Source organism: Crocodylus siamensis, chromosome 12 (assembly GCF_052110815.1).
Source record: "Crocodylus siamensis isolate JL-2025a chromosome 12, ASM5211081v1, whole genome shotgun sequence".
NCBI lineage: Eukaryota > Metazoa > Chordata > Crocodylia > Crocodylidae > Crocodylus > Crocodylus siamensis.
Genome location: NC_143406.1, coordinates 23,997,170 through 24,013,328, shown reverse-complemented (window position 1 = coordinate 24,013,328; position 16,159 = coordinate 23,997,170). Strand labels below are relative to the sequence as shown.

At 45.3% G+C, this 16,159-nt stretch overlaps 1 protein-coding gene across 5 annotated transcripts in view; it reads left to right on the top strand.

Annotated features, from left to right (window-relative positions):
- The first annotated feature begins 12 nt into the window (after positions 1-12).
- IFT38 (intraflagellar transport 38) overlaps positions 13-16,159 on the top strand; it is a 218,047-nt gene continuing 201,900 nt past the window's right edge. The window contains exons 1-3 of one of the 5 annotated variants that reach the window (XM_090024409.1): positions 13-745; positions 2,371-2,482; positions 6,430-6,514. In XM_090024409.1, coding sequence (XP_089880535.1) covers positions 553-745; positions 2,371-2,482; positions 6,430-6,514 — 390 coding nt within the window. In that variant the 5' untranslated portion in view covers positions 13-552. Of the gene's footprint in view, positions 746-885; positions 1,042-1,065; positions 1,573-2,370; positions 2,483-6,429; positions 6,515-16,159 lie in introns of those variants that run through there. The other 4 variants (XM_090024411.1, XM_090024413.1, XM_090024410.1 and 1 more) reach the window with 4 other exon arrangements.

The window sequence follows — 16,159 nt, the reverse complement described above, 5'->3', positions numbered from 1 at the left end:
CCTTTCCATTCCCTCTACCTGTTAGAAGTCAAGGAGGGCCAATACATAATCTATCTCATACATAAAGGCTGATGTGCTATAACCTCATATGGCTAGAAACAGGAACTTTAATTGTTTTACTTAACTTGACCATGTCAGCTGCCCACTTTTTTCTAATATAACTATGTCTATATCTGTACAGAGATAAGGGGTTCTTTCCATGCCCTTGTTTTGTGTATGTCTCAGGCCCTTTGCCTTGGGGATCACACAGTGCTTGTATGTGTTGAACTGGTCTCATTCACACCTGATGCTGCTGCCAGCAGGAGCAGCAGCTGTCCCCAGCCTGTGAAGTCATCTGGTCAGGTCCCCCATTCCTGCAGGACGTTTGAAACCACAAAGCATTAGCGGAAGTACCACCTTGTCGTTATGTAACATCAGCGTTACTCTCCCATCTCTCCCCGCCCAGGCTAAGGGGTCTGTAGGGACAACCCCGGTAGCTGCCAGCCCCTGCCTGCCTCCCGTTATGAGACGGCGGTGACAGGATCAGTCAGTGCCACTGGAAGGCAGGAGAGAATGAGGTTGGGGGAGGAGGACAGGGCAGCCTGGGGACGTGGCTTGTTTCCCGTTCGCGCTCGCACAGACGTCCAGCGATGGTCTAGGCGTCAAAACACAGGGCTGAGCCTCAGTGACCGGGCAGCGTCTGTGCTGCTGGGAGCCCGCCACGGGTCCGCGAGACCTGCCCTGGACGGGGCCCGAGCCCGAGCAGGTGCCAGCACACGGGGCACTAGAGCCAGGCCGCGCCCCGGCCGGGAACACGGGCAGCTCGGGGTCCTGGCAGCGCCTCCCAGCTGCCGCGCTCCTCCGCCACCGCGCCCAGCCCCGAGCGGCCCCGCCTTTCCCCTCCCCTCCCCTCCGAGCGGGCGCAGTTTGGGCCAGGTGCCGCGCCGTAGAGCGGTTGCCATAGAGACGGAAGCCGTGCGGCCTGCTCCAGGAGCGGCGTCCGGAGAGTCTGGGCCCACGGCGACGGAGCCGGAGCCACCATGTCATTCCGCGACCTCCGGAGTGAGGAAGCCGGGCGGGGCGGGGCGGGCTCCGCGGCTGCTGCAGTTCCGGGGGCTACAGGCCCAGGGGCGGGGTCGCCCCCGTGCTGTCGTCTCGCTGCCCTCGCCCCTCGCCGTGGCTGCTCCCGCGCCCGTCCGGCCCTAGCTGGCGCCTGCTGGCGCACCACGGCCTCACGGCGCTCGCCAGGCCCGAAGCACCGAGCCTGGCGCGTGGCAGCGGTGCCCCGTGCTTTCCCCCGCCTGGCGCCGCTCGGGGTGCGCTGTGCCCTCGCGCCCCGCGCCGAGCCAGTCACCCGCCCTTGCTGCGTGCCCTCGGTCTGCCACCAGGGCTTGGGGGAGTGCCTCGAATTTCACGCCATGGGTCCCAGCGACATTGTGTCGCTTGGTGGCGGCGCTTGCACCGCTGTAGTGGGAAGAGCATCGTGCCACGTTCCAGCAGGGAGAGGGAACCGCTGCTGTGAAAACTGGGATGTCCCACCAAATATGGGGCAGATGGTGACACGAAATTGGTGTGACACACAGGTTGGAAAGGGTATCAGCGTATTTTGAGTATTTGTGCCTTGTATTGATTTTCTCACACCAGGGACTGTGTGAAGGACTGTCTGGGGATATGCATGTGTGACACTGGCAGTTTTGGTCTCATGCTTTGCACCATCATTGTCTGGCTGTTGACCTGCATTAAGATGCTGCTGGTACCTTGATATTTTCTGGTACAGTGGTTGCTGTAATATGCTGGGGCTGGAGGATGCTTCTCTCCCTTGCCCTTGTTTGACATTGCACAATAGGACAGGTCATCTTTTCATCTTTTTGAAACTTTGCTTTGAAGCCTCAGGGGATGGTTCCTGTATTAGAGTAGATAGATATGGAAGGAGTTTCACTGCAGGATTTCCTTTGGATATCCCTTTCTTAACACCATCAGTGACACTTTTGAACATCATCAGTCTTTCTTGGGTCAGCTTGTAGAGTTTGATGCAGGATGACGTAAGGCATTCTTTCAGTGACTATCCACTCCATGCCAAGGGCTGAAGCAGCGTAATTGTTATATTACAGAGTGGTGATATTTTATCAGTTTTATTTAAGATTATACTTTTTAAAAAGTAAATCATTTTAAGATTTTTTTTAATCTCTACTAGGAACATTTCTTATGTGAAAAGTCACTTTTTAAAAGTAAATTGGTATTATTTTTCTTCTTTGATCCCTTTGGGAGTTTTATGGAAGCTAATTCTATCAGTGTATTTATGGGCAACATAAGCAGAACATTGTGGGACATGAGCTCCTTGGGATATCTGTGCTGGCTGTGGTGATTTTTGTGCTTGTGCTTGTTTTTCAGATTTCACTGAGATGATGAGGGCTTTGGGGTACCCACGGCTCATCTCCATGGAGAATTTCCGCACTCCAAACTTCATGCTAATTTCAGAAATGCTTCTTTGGCTGGTGAAAAGGTTGGTGCTTTATTCCAATGCAACAGTGCATACCAATTCACACATCGGAACATGACATTAGTGAGACTTTTGGAGCTGATACTCTGGTATGGAACTGTATTAAGGGTTTTAAAGAGGGACTTGATGAGATTAGAAGTTTAGTCATTTTGAGAGAGATGTTGTTCTGAGTGTTAGGTAGGAACATATGGTTACTAAGTTTGCATTTTAAGTACCAAGTGTGTGCCTTCAGTGATCTGTATGTGTCATGAATACAATAATATAACTTTTCCAGAGAGGCAAATAATGTGGGTAAGGGTGTTTTAGGTAGGGATGATTTCCTCAAGCAGGAGTTTTGGTTAGGTGACTTCTTGAGGTCCCTTCCAGCCTTCTGTTTTTTTTTCATTCTGTGCCTCCTAAGTCATCTGTTTTTTGCCTAGTTGAAGGGTTTTTTCCTAGATCAGGGGTCAGCAATCTGCAGCCTGTGAGCCAAATATTGCTCATAGAGCCACTGGGTTTGGCTAGCAGAACTGGGTGGCGAGGAGGGTGTCTTCGGCAGTGTTTGTGATGGGGGGCCTTGCCCATGCCACAGCTAGGTGATGTGGAGCTTTGCCTGGGCCATATTTGGGCAGCAGGGAGAAGCAGCATCAGGGAGGAGTGATGGCTGGGACGCTGTCCTGCGTCAGACCCAAGCTGGGTCATCTCAGCTTGCTGCTAAACAAAGATTACTGGCCCGTACCAGAGATGAATTTTCTTGAGCCTGTGTATTTTAAAGATAGACCCCTAAAATTTGAGTCAGTTAGTTGAACTAAAAACAAGTTGCAGGTTGGTGAGGTTTTCCAAAAAGAAGATTCATGGTTTTTAATCTAGCTTTTATGTATTTTACGTACCATATTCACCCAAATCCAAGGCAACTTTGAATTTAAGATGACCCTCCAAATAATTAGATTCCATATACTCCCAGCCACTGACCCTCTACTCTCCTCTGTAGCCTGCCCACCCACTCCTTCCCCACCAGCCCTTTACCTTCTGTTGCAGCTCTGCTCCCCTGGGACCTTCAGCAGTAATGCAGCCCTGGCCTGGCCAGGGAGAAGTGGTGCCAGGGGCAGGTTGGGGCTGGAGGGACTAGAACAGAAGGTAAGGGGGAGGAGGCAGCTCAAGGGAGAGGAGCAGAGGGTAGTGGGGGCCAGGCACAGGCATGGAGGGTGGTGGGTGGGAGCAGGCTGCAGGTTCCCTTCCGTTTTGCAGTCTCCCTCATGTTCCCCTGGCTGTGAGCCCCTCCCCCTGCCAAACAAACCACTCTGGCCTGTGGAAGGTGGTGGTTCAGCAATGTGTGCTCTGGGCCAGTACTCAAATCCAAGATAAGCCCCTCTGCCCTCTACCCCATCGATCTTGGACTCAGGTAAATGTGGTATATCGAAAACAAAATATTTGTGACAGAAAAGGATGTGTTATACCAGGGGTTGGCAATCCCCCGCCATTTTGCTCAGCATGCCACAGCTGGCCCTGAAATTAGCATGAAGTTTGGAGCCTGGGCTGCTCACAGCAGGAAGTGGGGAGGTTGCAGGCCTTGCTGTGAGCAGCCCTGGCACTGTGACAGGTATTAGGGCCTAGCCAGAGCCTGGGCTGTTTGCAGCAGGCAGCTGCAAGCCTACAAGCAACTGCACTGGGGTTCTGAGACTGGGTCTGGCTCGTTGCCAGTGGTGGCTGCACGTGTGCCTGGGGAGCATGGTGGGGAAGGGGCCAGGGCTGCACGGCTGCAACAAAGATCAAACCCCTGGTGACTTCCCTGGTACCCACCCCAGCATGCCAACATGTTCCAATTTGAGGTGGTGGGTTTTTTAGCACTCAGCCTGAAAGCATTTCCAACGCCTGTGTTATACCAGCACCATATTCATTTAAAAATCTGGAACCAGTGCCTGGTTAAAATTATGCTCCTGATTTGCCTTTAAATTACCCCTCATTTATAATCCATAAATCTCCACTGAGTTCTAACATCTGTGAACCTGGTTTGGTAGATGAAGCCACACATACAGATACACACACGTTGTCCGTTTATACACATGTATGAAAAGGGAATATTTGTTCTTATCCTGTTACAACAGGTAGAAATTTAGCCTTGACCATTGTTGCTCTTTGTTTTTGTATTTTTATATTCCCACCTTCAGTTATAGTTCATTTTAAGTAAGTTTCACTTGCAGTAATATTTGGGTTGTGGGTATTGTAGGGGTATATATAAACCATTTAAAAAAAACTGTTTTGATTAAATTTTGAAAAAAAAATGACACTTTTTTAAATAAGATCAGTTCTTAAGGAATGTAATACCCTCTCTCTTTTTTCCCTACACACCTGCATTTGGAGCTTAATTTACTTGCCCTTTTCCATTCAAATTAAAATCAGAAAGTTTGCCTCCAAGATTCGGTCAAAAGAACAGGTAGAATGACTCATCATTACACCAGAGAACACTGTTGTTTTTTTTTAAAGGTGAAAGAAGTATTAATCCAATTAAACTGAACAGCTTCAGGTGCTTTAACTTGGATATTGTAATGAGATTGGAAGTATTGTGCTTGTAAATGAAGTGCTTCATTTACATCCCAGGCAGTTAGAAAGCTATTGGGCTTTATTTGGTGGGTTATACTAGCCAAAATTACAGAAGGCAACCAATAAATCAGCTTTTCTTGCTTCCAAGAGCCTTGTAATTGCATTGCAAAGCAGAGAGGGTAATTTAGACTTGATTTGTTTTAAATTTGAAATGAGATTTCAAAGAGGGGACAGTCTGTTCCATGTGAACATTAAAAGATCTCATTGCGCTTTTTGAGAGAGGTGGGACAGGTGATTTTCCCAGTTTCTTCTTCTTTGATGTGTCCTTGTGTATAATGTACAATTTGCCAGTTACTTGATGGTCATGCTCTAAAGGTGACTCCATTTCAGTGTTATGGGTTTTTTTGAACACTCACGAAGTATTTTAGGATCCTACAAGATGAAAGGTGCTATAAAATGTAAAATGTTTATTTATTATTCAGGCATCAGGGAAGTTTTATTTTGGAGGCAGGGGTAAATGATAAGTGAAACTATTTTCCCCAATTCTGTGGTTACAGAATTTGTTACAGAACACTCATTGGCAGAATCATGTGCTACGAAGTAGTGGTGTAATTAGGAGGGATGACAAGGGCAACCATCCTGCGTTCCAAGTTGGATGGGAGGTGTGCAAAAAAAACCAAAAGCAGATGCTGCCAGTAACCACCTGTTCATATTTGTGATTGCGGCAGCAACCATAAGTTGTGGCTTCCATTTTGTCTTGGGTGTCCAGCTGCTTCCCTGCACTGCTGCTTTGAAGTGTAAACTTTCAATAAGAAATGGTTTCTAGTGTTACAAAGATAACTCTTCATTAAGTTGTTTCATCTTTGGAAGAAGTTTGTGAATTAAGAATCGTGAGAGTGGTTGTTAACTGTTTTGCTATTGATCATTTTAGTATACTGTCCTGTAGGTTAGGAATGTGTAGTTGATCACTGTTTTGTCTTTTTAAATCAGGTAGTTGAACCTAGTAGTAATAGGTTTAGTTTCTGTGTAGTTTTGTTTAAAAAAAAAAAAGAAAAAATTAGTAAATAATCTCTCATCATAAATATTCTTTTGATCTAAAGCCTAAATCCAAGCCTTAAAATGGATTTAGCTAAGGGAGCTAAATATTTCTGTTCCCTCATAATAAGCCACAAAGTAGGTTTCAGGATCTGAGTTTGACATCCTCTTTGCAAAGATGCCCTAAGCTTTATAGTTCTTGCAATTTTTATGCTTCTCTAATTTACATATTCAGATATAATTTACATATACAGATCCTAGATATTGATCTACTGTTTCTCCATCTGCATTAGAAGCTGAATAGTTAGTTTTCTGGTGCTCATGCACGTGATTCTTGACTTTTTCTCATGAATGTATTGGTACCTGTTAATAAAAAACAATGTTCCCTCCCATAGGTATGAACCACAGACCGATATTCCTTCTGATGTTGAGACAGAGCAGGACCGGGTTTTCTTCATTAAGGCAGTTGCTCAGTTTATGGTGAGTCTATATAAGTAGTCTTCCATAGGATGCGATCTAAATCTCACTCACCCATACTTGTGTTAAGACTCTGAATGGACTTGTTTTTTTGTCCTGAAATTTTTCTTTTACTGCATGGCTAAATATGCTGTATATTCTTGTACAGTTTGTTAGGTACAAACCAATACCTGTTTTTTCTCCAGATGTGTTGCCAAATGCAACCTGCCTACTACCCTCAGGGAAGATGAGCTTGATATTTAGTGTAAAAAGTCAAAAAAACAATGAGAGGCTGAGAGAAGAGAAAGAGATGATGTTATTGAAAATTGGCACATTTACATTGTAATTTAGGTTACAGCCCCAGATCCTATAGACTTAGACCCGTGCTTTGTATAGTATTTACATAATGTAAGTAACTTCATTGAAGAAACAGAGTGAAACTGACTTCACTGAAGTTAAATGAAAGTGTCTCTTTGTGGACTGTAAACTGGGGTGGAAGCTGCCACCTTGCTCTTTGTTTGAACTGTGGTGGATTAGGGTGGGATGCTGTGCTGCAGTTGCACCCCAGTTTGATTCCCACTTCACCCAAAATTTAAAATTCTGAGAGTGGCAGCAGCATTTCTATTCAGGTAGTCATGACGGACGTCATGGCTAATAATCTACTTTATCCTTTCTAAACTCTTCATTCCACAGATGTTAATGACCCTCCCTCCTTTTTTAATGGTTTTAATATTCCTCTTATCAAGCTATTCTTTCTTCTGCAATTCTGCTGTCTGTTAGGTGCTCCTGGTAATGTAGTTCCTGTTTCACAGCCTTTCAGACAGTGTTTTTAACTAAAGTTAGAAACAAACTCAGGTGTGGAAACATTGAATTAGGTTTGGAAATAATTTTTCTTTGAGACATTGGGTGTACTGTCAAGATGTCAAGAAGGCTAGATTTTGTTTTATGAATCAGAAAGAGATATATGTTTAATGACTACAGGACCAAAGAAACAACATCTTTTGACTATTTTTGCCTAGCTTGTCAAGTTTGTCATGTTTTTTAATACATAATATATGGTATAGAAAATTATTGCACATTCCAATAAAGTTACTTTTGTTCTTGCTTCTGTCTTAAATTGAGTAATATCGTCTTAGGCCCTTACTACATAGCTTCTAGTTTCTTTTTACCTGTAGAAAAATGTGTTGTGTTATATGCGCCCATACACCATGCCATCTGCCACCCCACTTTTCAGAATCCTAGATCTGCCTATGACTGGAGCAGTGGGATTCTGGTCTTTGACTGGACCATGTAGGTGACATGGTAACCAAGGTTGTAAATAAAAACAGCAATACTTACTTGAATATAAGCACAGTTTCAGTAGTAACTAGAACAGAATTACTTGCATCACTTGAAGTTAAGTGTGTCTGTGTGTGTGTGTGTGTGTTGGGGGTTGTAGAATAGGGTTTTTAATGACTAGCCCTATAAAGAATATCTAACACAGCCCTGTTTTTTTAACACTTGATAAAACTAAAAAGTGTAAATATAAAAAGTCCTAAGCAAAATGGATTTTTCAAAAGACTGAGTAATAAACACACCAGTATCGCTCCTAACATTGTATGCCTGTTTTTTTTGCATAGTAGAGCATAAAGTAAATGTCAGAAGAGTTAAATAAATCCTCTGTGAAATACAGGTCCTAACAATATTTTAGTTTTGAAACAGTCATATTTGGGTGTGTTGGCAGGACTGTGAAGATGTCTTACTATGACTCCTGAGGCATAAATACAAGCCCTGTTTTAGACTCATGTCAACGGTTGTCCCTAGCTGAATATAAGTACTTGGTCACTTGGGTTGGGGGTTAAATGTGATATGAGCCACATTGCTCCGTTATGTGCCCTTGGCTACAAAAGCTGATGAGCCTTAACCTTGCTAGTCAGTGAGCCATTAGGCTCTGGGGGGCCTTGAACTCAAGACAGCTATATGGTTTTGTATCTTATTGTATGATCCTTTTTTCATTTCTTGTCTGAATCTATGCTTTCATTGGAACAAGTGCTTCTTAGTAGGTCCTTACTGGATACAGATTGCAGGACATTAGACATTAAATAAAGTTTGTCTTAAAGGAGAAGATGGGCAGGCAATCTGTATAAGGACAGTATTGTATTATTTCTTGACTATAGGATTCTTCCCTGAAGTGCCATAGTATTCTGGGGGATTTGTCTGCAAGCAATTTGTATTCATCTTTCTGTTGTCTATCAGTGTAGCCTTCTCTAGCGTACTGAACTCCATGGTATACCTTTAAAATGTTTTGGGTAGTTTGTAAGTTACAACACCATCTTTATTTCCAGCTTTATTCTGATACCATCCAGAAGAGTTTTCTTTCCTTGTTTGTTCTATGTATTCTGTAGTCATTCTAAGCACATTGTTGAAAGCTGATTGTAATTGTCTTAAATGGTGATCGGTGTTACAACTGACACTAACAAAACCATGTTAATTTTGGAATGAAAAGCAAACATCACAGGTAGGTTAGGTAAGAAAGACTGGTCTCTATTTGACTTGTTCTTTTTCCTCAGCTACTGTGTCCCTTGTGGGTGAATGAGATTTACTTCTTGTTTTCTTTTCTTTTCTTCTCTTCTTGACTTAGTCTTGGGCATGAAGTATGATGTCATTTACTTATGGTTTATGTTCATGGCTACTAAGCTAATTTTTTCCTTTCATAATACTGAGTTCTCTGGGAGGAAGTTTTTTGTAATGATCGCAATGGGGAGCCTGAAATGGTGACCAGAATGTAATTCTTGCATGAAAGTTCAGTTTGGCACAGGAATGGACACTTCCTTTTTTGGCACAGGAATGGACACTTGGGCTTTGGTCTAGGGGTATCAGTTTAATGGTAAGAAGAATCGCTGACTGAACAGCAGCAACCAGAAACTGAGGGCATTAAGAAAAGGTCCCCATGATTAATTATCAAGGGACTTTTGGCTGCCTACAATCTTATCAGGGGCCAGCAGCAGGGACTCAGGGAAAGTCTGTTCACCAGGGCCCCCCTTGGAGTCACCAGGAACAATGGCCACAAGCTGAGGGAGGATAGGTTTAGGTTAGATATTAGGAAGAACTGCTTCATTTTAAGGGTGGCCAGAACCTGGAATAGGCTTCCCAGAGAGGTGGTACTCTCACCTTCCCTGGAAATCTTCAAGAGGAGACTGGATAGGCACCTGGTTGGGGTCTTATGACCCCTGCCACCCCCAGTGCTCCTTCCTGCCCATGGCAGGGGGTCAGACTCGATCTGTCTAGGTCCCTTCCAACTCTATGATTCTATGACTTCTCCTGCAGTCAGTTAATATTTATGCTTAGTTATCCTCTCCTCCCTTCTGCTAGTTAATTACATTTGTGCTATGTAATCTAGCATCTGTTTTAATTTGTAAAACACAGTCATTCACAAAAAGTTCTGCAGTGCCTCACTAATCTGTTCCAAGTAAGTTTGTTTCTTCGTTTTTTATTTCTGAAGGGGGTATTGAAATGGTGTGAAATCGCCTCTGTCTGTTCCTTCCTCTTGGGCTATACTTTTCTGTGTTGTGCCTGCTGGAAATTCAGCACAGTATTAGATCGTGTATTCATGTCCTAGGACAGAGGCAAGAGCAGAGTTGCATAAAATACAGCTCATTTAAAAAACAGTTCCAAAATGGAGCACTGGACTGATTTCATTCAGCACTGAAACATTGAGTTTCAACTAAGTGATTCTTGATCAGTTGCTTCAGAAGTACAGTGTAGTAACAGAGTGAGTGGAAGTTTTAGCGCTCTGCATGTCAGTCATTGTGTTCATAATGTGTGTCTAAGACTTCGGACTGGAGGAAGCGAGTCATGTGTTAGCCTACTGTGAATAGATACTGTACTGTGTTTGATGTCCTCTAGGCTTGGTAATAATGTGCTAGCAGGACAGGAGGAGGAGCATGTTCCATTGGCAGAAGAGGCAAGGCCAGGTCTCCCCAGGGTTGGGAAGATCGAAATGATTGCCATCAAGAGGAAGCAATAGGTAGTAGTGGTGGGAGATTCCCTTCTGCAGGGGATGGAAGCATCCATCTGCTGGCCTGACCTATTGTTTCAGGAGGACTGCTGCTTGCCTGGAACCAGATCTGAGATGTCACAGAGGGATTACTGAGACTCATCTGGCCGTCTGATTACTATCCCATTCTGCTTATCCAAGTGGGTATCAAAGATATTTCCAGGGGTGACCCTGAGCAGGTCAAAAATGACTACAGTGCTCTGAGTGCAAGGGTGAAAGGCACAGGGCCTCAGGTGATGCTCTCAGTCTTTCCAGTCAAGGGAAAGGGCTGGGGAAGGAGTGGACACATCCTGCAGATCAATGTGTTGGTGTGCAGATGGTGTTGCCAGCAGAGATTTGCCTTCTTTGACCATGGGATGTGGTTACAAGAAGGATTACTAGGAAGAGACAGGATCCACCTGACAAAGGGAGGGAAGAGCATTTTCTCAGACAGGCTTGCAAACCTAGCGAGGAAGGTTTTAAAGTAGGTTCACCCGGGGATGGAGACCAAAGACCCTGAGTAAGTGGGGGAAATGGTCAACCTGGAAGAACCACAAGCAGAAATGGGCAACAGGGGAGGCCCTTTCATTCTTACTGAGAAAATAGGGCACTTGGCTCTGGTGTCTGTACACAAATGCATGGAGCCTGGGAAACAAGTAGAAGGAATTGGAAGTCCCCACGTAGTCTCAGAACTGATGTGATTGGAATAACAGAGACTTGCTGGGATAGCTTGCATGACTACACTCATGAATGGGCATCAACTGTTCAGGAGAAGTGGCGGAGGAGTTGTGCTTTATGTAAAAGAGCTGTATGACTGCTCAGAGCTCCAGTATGAAACTGGAGTTAGGTCTGCTGAAAGTCTGTGGGTTTGGGTCAGAGAGGAGAGCAATAAGGGTGATGTCATGGTAGGTGTCTGGTATAGACTATTAGACCTGGTGGATGAGGTGGATGCTTTCTTCAGACAGCTAGCAGAAGTTTCCCAATCACAGAAGTCCCCTTGATTCTCATGGGGGACTTCAAGCACCTTGACATCTGTTGGGAGAGCAACACAGCAATGCACAGGGAATCCAAGAAGTTTTTTGGAGAGTTTTAGGGACAACTTCCTGGTGCAAGTGTTGGACAGGTTAATTAAGGGCCATACGCTTCTTGACCTGCTGCTCACAAACAGGGAAGAATTGGTGGGGAATGTAGTGGTGGATGGCATCATGGGCAGCAGTGACCACAAAATGATTGAGTTCAAGATCCTGAGGAAAGGAAGGAAGGAGAACAGCAGAGTAAGGACCCTGGACTTCAGAAGAGCAGACTTCAGCAGAGAACTGATGGGCAGGATTCCCTGGGAGGCCAGTCTGCTGGGAAAAGGTGTCTAGGAGAGTTGGTTGTATTTTAAAGAAATCTTAACAGGATGCAGGAGTGAACCATCCTGATGCACAGGAATACTACCAAGTACAGCAGAAAACCAGCTTGGCTTTGCAGAGAACTCTTCAATGAAGTAAAACAGAAAAAGGAAGCTTAAAAGAAATGGAAACTTGGACATGCAAATAGGGAAGAGTATAAGAGTATTGCTCGGGCATGCAGGGATGAAGTCAGGAAGGCCAAAGTGCAATTGGAGTTATGGCTGGCAAGGGACGTGAAGGGTAACGAGAGACATTTCTTGTTGGAGGAAGTGTGGGTCCCTGCCAAGCCAACTGTGCTTGGCAGCAGTGGGGGTGGTAACCTAGTGACAGAAAATGTGGAAAAGGCTGAAGTAGTTGATGCCTTTTTCACCTCAGTTTTCACAGGAAAGGTCAGCTCTAGGCATTTGTGCTTGGCAGCACAGTTTGGGGAGAAGGTGAGAAGCCAACGGGCAGAAGAACAGGTTAGGAACTATTTAGAAAAGCTGGACATGTACAAGTCCATGAGGCTGGATGCAATGCACCCGAGGGTGCTGAGGGAGTTGGCTGATGTGATTGCAGAGGCACTGGCCATTACCTTTGAAAACTTGTCACAATTGGAAAAGGTCCCAGCTGATTGGAAAAGGGCAAATGTAGTGCCCATCTTTAAGACAGGGAAGAAGTAGGATTAAAGGAATTACAGAACGGTCAGCCATATCTCAGTCCCTGGAAAAATCCTGGAACAGTTCCACAAGAAACCCATTTCTAAGCACATGGAACAGTGATTAGGAACAGTCAGCATGGATTTACCAAGGGAAAATCATGCCTGACCAACCTGATTGCCTTCTATGATGAGATGACTGGCTTTGTGGATGCAGGGAGGTACAGTGGATGTGATATAACTTGACTTCAGCAAGGATTTTGATATGGTCTCCCATAACATTCTTGCAAGCAGGGTAAGGAAGTATGTCTTGGATGAATGGACTATAAAGTGGATAGAAAACTGGCTGGATCATTGGTTTCAGAGGATAGTAGTTAATAGCTTGATGTCTAGCTGGCAGCTGGTATCAAGTGTAGTGCCCCAGCAGTCAGTCCTGGAGTCGGTGTTATTCTGTATCAGTGACCTGGATGATGGGTTGGAGCGCATCCTCAACAAGTTTGTAGATCACATCAAGTTGTGGGGAATAGTAGATACACTAGAGGGTAGGGCTAGGATTCACAGAGACTTTGAGAAATTGGAGGATTGGATGAAAAGAAATCTCATGAGGTTCAGTAAGGACAAATGCTAAATTCTGCACTTAGGCTGGAACAATTGCATGCACAGGAACAGGCTGGGGACTGACTGGTTAAGCAACTGCTTTGCAGAAAAGGACAGTAAGCTTTAATATGAACCAATAGTATGCCGTTGTTGTGAAGAAGGCTCATGACATATTGGGCTGTATTCGCAGGAGCATTGCCAGCAGATCAAGGGAAGTGATTATTCCCCTCTGTTCAGCACTGGTGAGGCCACATCTGGAGTATAGCATCTGGTTTGTCTCCCCACTGCAGAAAGGATGCAGACAAATCAGAGAGAGTTCAGTGGGGCGGGGGAGAGCCAAACTACCGTGTTTCCCCGAAAATAAGACATACCCATAAAATAAGCCGTAGCAGGATTTCTACGTATTTGCGCAATATAAGCCATACCCCGAAAATAAGACGTAGTGATAGGCGTGGCTAAGCGTACCGGCGCGAAGCGGTAAATAAGACGGGCAGCCCTTCTCATTTGCCCCATTGTGACAGCTGCTATCTCGGAGGTGACCGGAGAGGGAGAAATAGAAAGTGAAAGTAAAAGTCTCCTCAGTGAAGTGAGGAGCAGGAAGTTCTGCTTTAGGTATTGTGTGTCCTCAGGGGGAAGAATAAAGCTGTGGCTGCTGTTTTAAAAATAAGACATCCCCTGAAAATAAGCCATAGTGTGTCTTCTTGAGGAAAAATAAATATAAGACAGTGTCTTATTTTCGGGGAAACACGGTAGTTAGGGAGCTGGGTCACATGACTTATGAGGAGAAGCTGAGAGAACTGGTCTTATTTAGTCTGGAGTAGAGAAGGAAAGGGGATTTAATACCAGCCTTCAACTACCTAAGGGTGGTTCCGAAGAGGATAGAACTAGACTGTTCCTAGTGGTGACATATGACAGAAAAAGGAGCAGTGGTCTCAAGCTGCAGCAAGGAAAGTTTAGGTTATATATCAGGGAAAAACGTTCTCACTAGGAGGGTAATAAAGCAGTGGAATAGGTTACCCAGAAGAGTTGTGGAATCTCTGTTCTTGGCGGATTTTAAGACCTGGCTAGACAAAGACTTAGGATGATACAGTTGGGTATGGTCTTGCTTTGAGCAGGTGGTTGGACTAGATGGTGAAGGAGATTGAAACAAGGAGGGCAGACAACAGGATCAGTATTGAGGAATTTGTTAGTCATCATTCATGAAGATCATTCTTTTAACGAGTGCAATTCTATTTAAATATAATGGCACATAACCAAATACTTGTACCAGAAAGAAGTCAGAAATTTCTTCTTTTGGTAAGATATATTCTGTAGCGATTACTGCTTTCTGATACTCTTCTCTCAGGGAATCAGGAGAATACCTCCACATAAATCTTTTCCATAATTGTAGATGCAATAAATTATTAGCTACTGGCAAGTGCGTGCCCTATGGACCACAGGAATTCATGAAAGAACTTCTCCAAAATCTTTACAATTCTGAGGAAACAGGAAACTTTTGTGCAGAGTTTCTTGAAGAATCATAATCCCTATATTATCTTGTTAAATTAATTGCAGGCTTTGGGCCACTGCCTTATTTAAGAGCCAACGAGAGGCAAAGCGCTGCTCGTCCTGGTACTGGCTACGGGGGACAACCTAATCGGCGATCTAGTGATCGATGGGAAGCTGGGTGACAGCGACCACGAGCTGATCACCTTCACCATCCGCCATAAAGCTGGCAAGTCAGTCAGCAACACAGAAGTCCTTGACTTCAGAAAAGCCGACTTTGACAAGCTCAAGAGGCTTGTCGGTCAGGCCCTCAGGGACCATGACCCCAGGGAGGGGGGAGTTCAAGAAGAGTGGTTGCTTCTCAAGGAAGCGATCCTCAGTGCACAAGCTAAATCTATTCCAACACGGAGGAAAGGCAGCAAGAAGGCACAGCAGCCCTCCTGGCTCTCCAGGGACCTAGCGGACCTCCTGCGGCTAAAAAGGAAAGCCTACAAAGGATGGAGAACGGGATTCACCTCCAAGGAGGATTATTCTGCGCTGGTCCGGTCCTGCAGGGAGCAAACCAGGAAAGCCAAGGCTGCAACTGAACTCCAACTAGCTTCAAGCATCAAGGACAACAAAAAGTCCTTTTTCAGATATGTGGGGAGCCGGAGGAAAAGCAAGGGCAATGTTGGACCCCTGCGAAACCAGATGGGGCAACTGACAACTGACACCCAGGAAAAAGCCAACCTATTAAATAGGTACTTTGCGTCAGTCTTTCATCAGTCCCATGGGACGCCCATGCCTGCTATGGGACAAGGAGATCCAGGTGATGGGGATCCCCTACCCTCCATAAATGCTGACCTCGTGAAGGAACACCTTGAGAAGCTGGATACCTTCAAGTCAGCCGGCCCTGACAATCTGCACCCCAGGGTACTCAAGGAGCTGGCGAGCGTCATAGCCCAGCCCCTGGCACGGATCTTTGAAAACTCCTGGCGCTCTGGTGTAGTGCCCGAAGACTGGAAGAAGGCCAATGTGGTGCCGATCTTCAAGAAAGGAGGAGAGTGGATCTGGCTAACTACAGGTCCATTAGCCTGACTTCTATCCTGGGGAAGATCTTAGAAAAGTTTATTAAGGAGGCTATCCTTGATGGACTGGCCCAGGCTAACATTCTAAGGGATAGCCAGCACGGGTTTGTTGCGGGTAGGTCTTGTTTGACCAATCTCATTTCCTTCTATGACCAGGTGACCTATCACCTGGACGAGGGAGAAGAGATTGATGTCATATATCTTGACTTCAAAAAAGCCTTTGATCTGGTATCTCATGATCACCTCTTGGCCAAACTGGCCAGTTGTGGCCTTGGCTCCACCGCGATCCGCTGGCTGGGAAACTGGCTCCATGGTCGGACCCAGAGGGTTGTAATCGATGGCAGTCGCTCATCGTGGTGCCCTGTGACCAGTGGGGTCCCTCAAGGCTCTGTCCTGGGACCCATCCTGTTCTTCATTAATGATGTGGACATTGGAGTCAGGAGTGGACTGGCCAAGTTCGCCGATGACACCAAA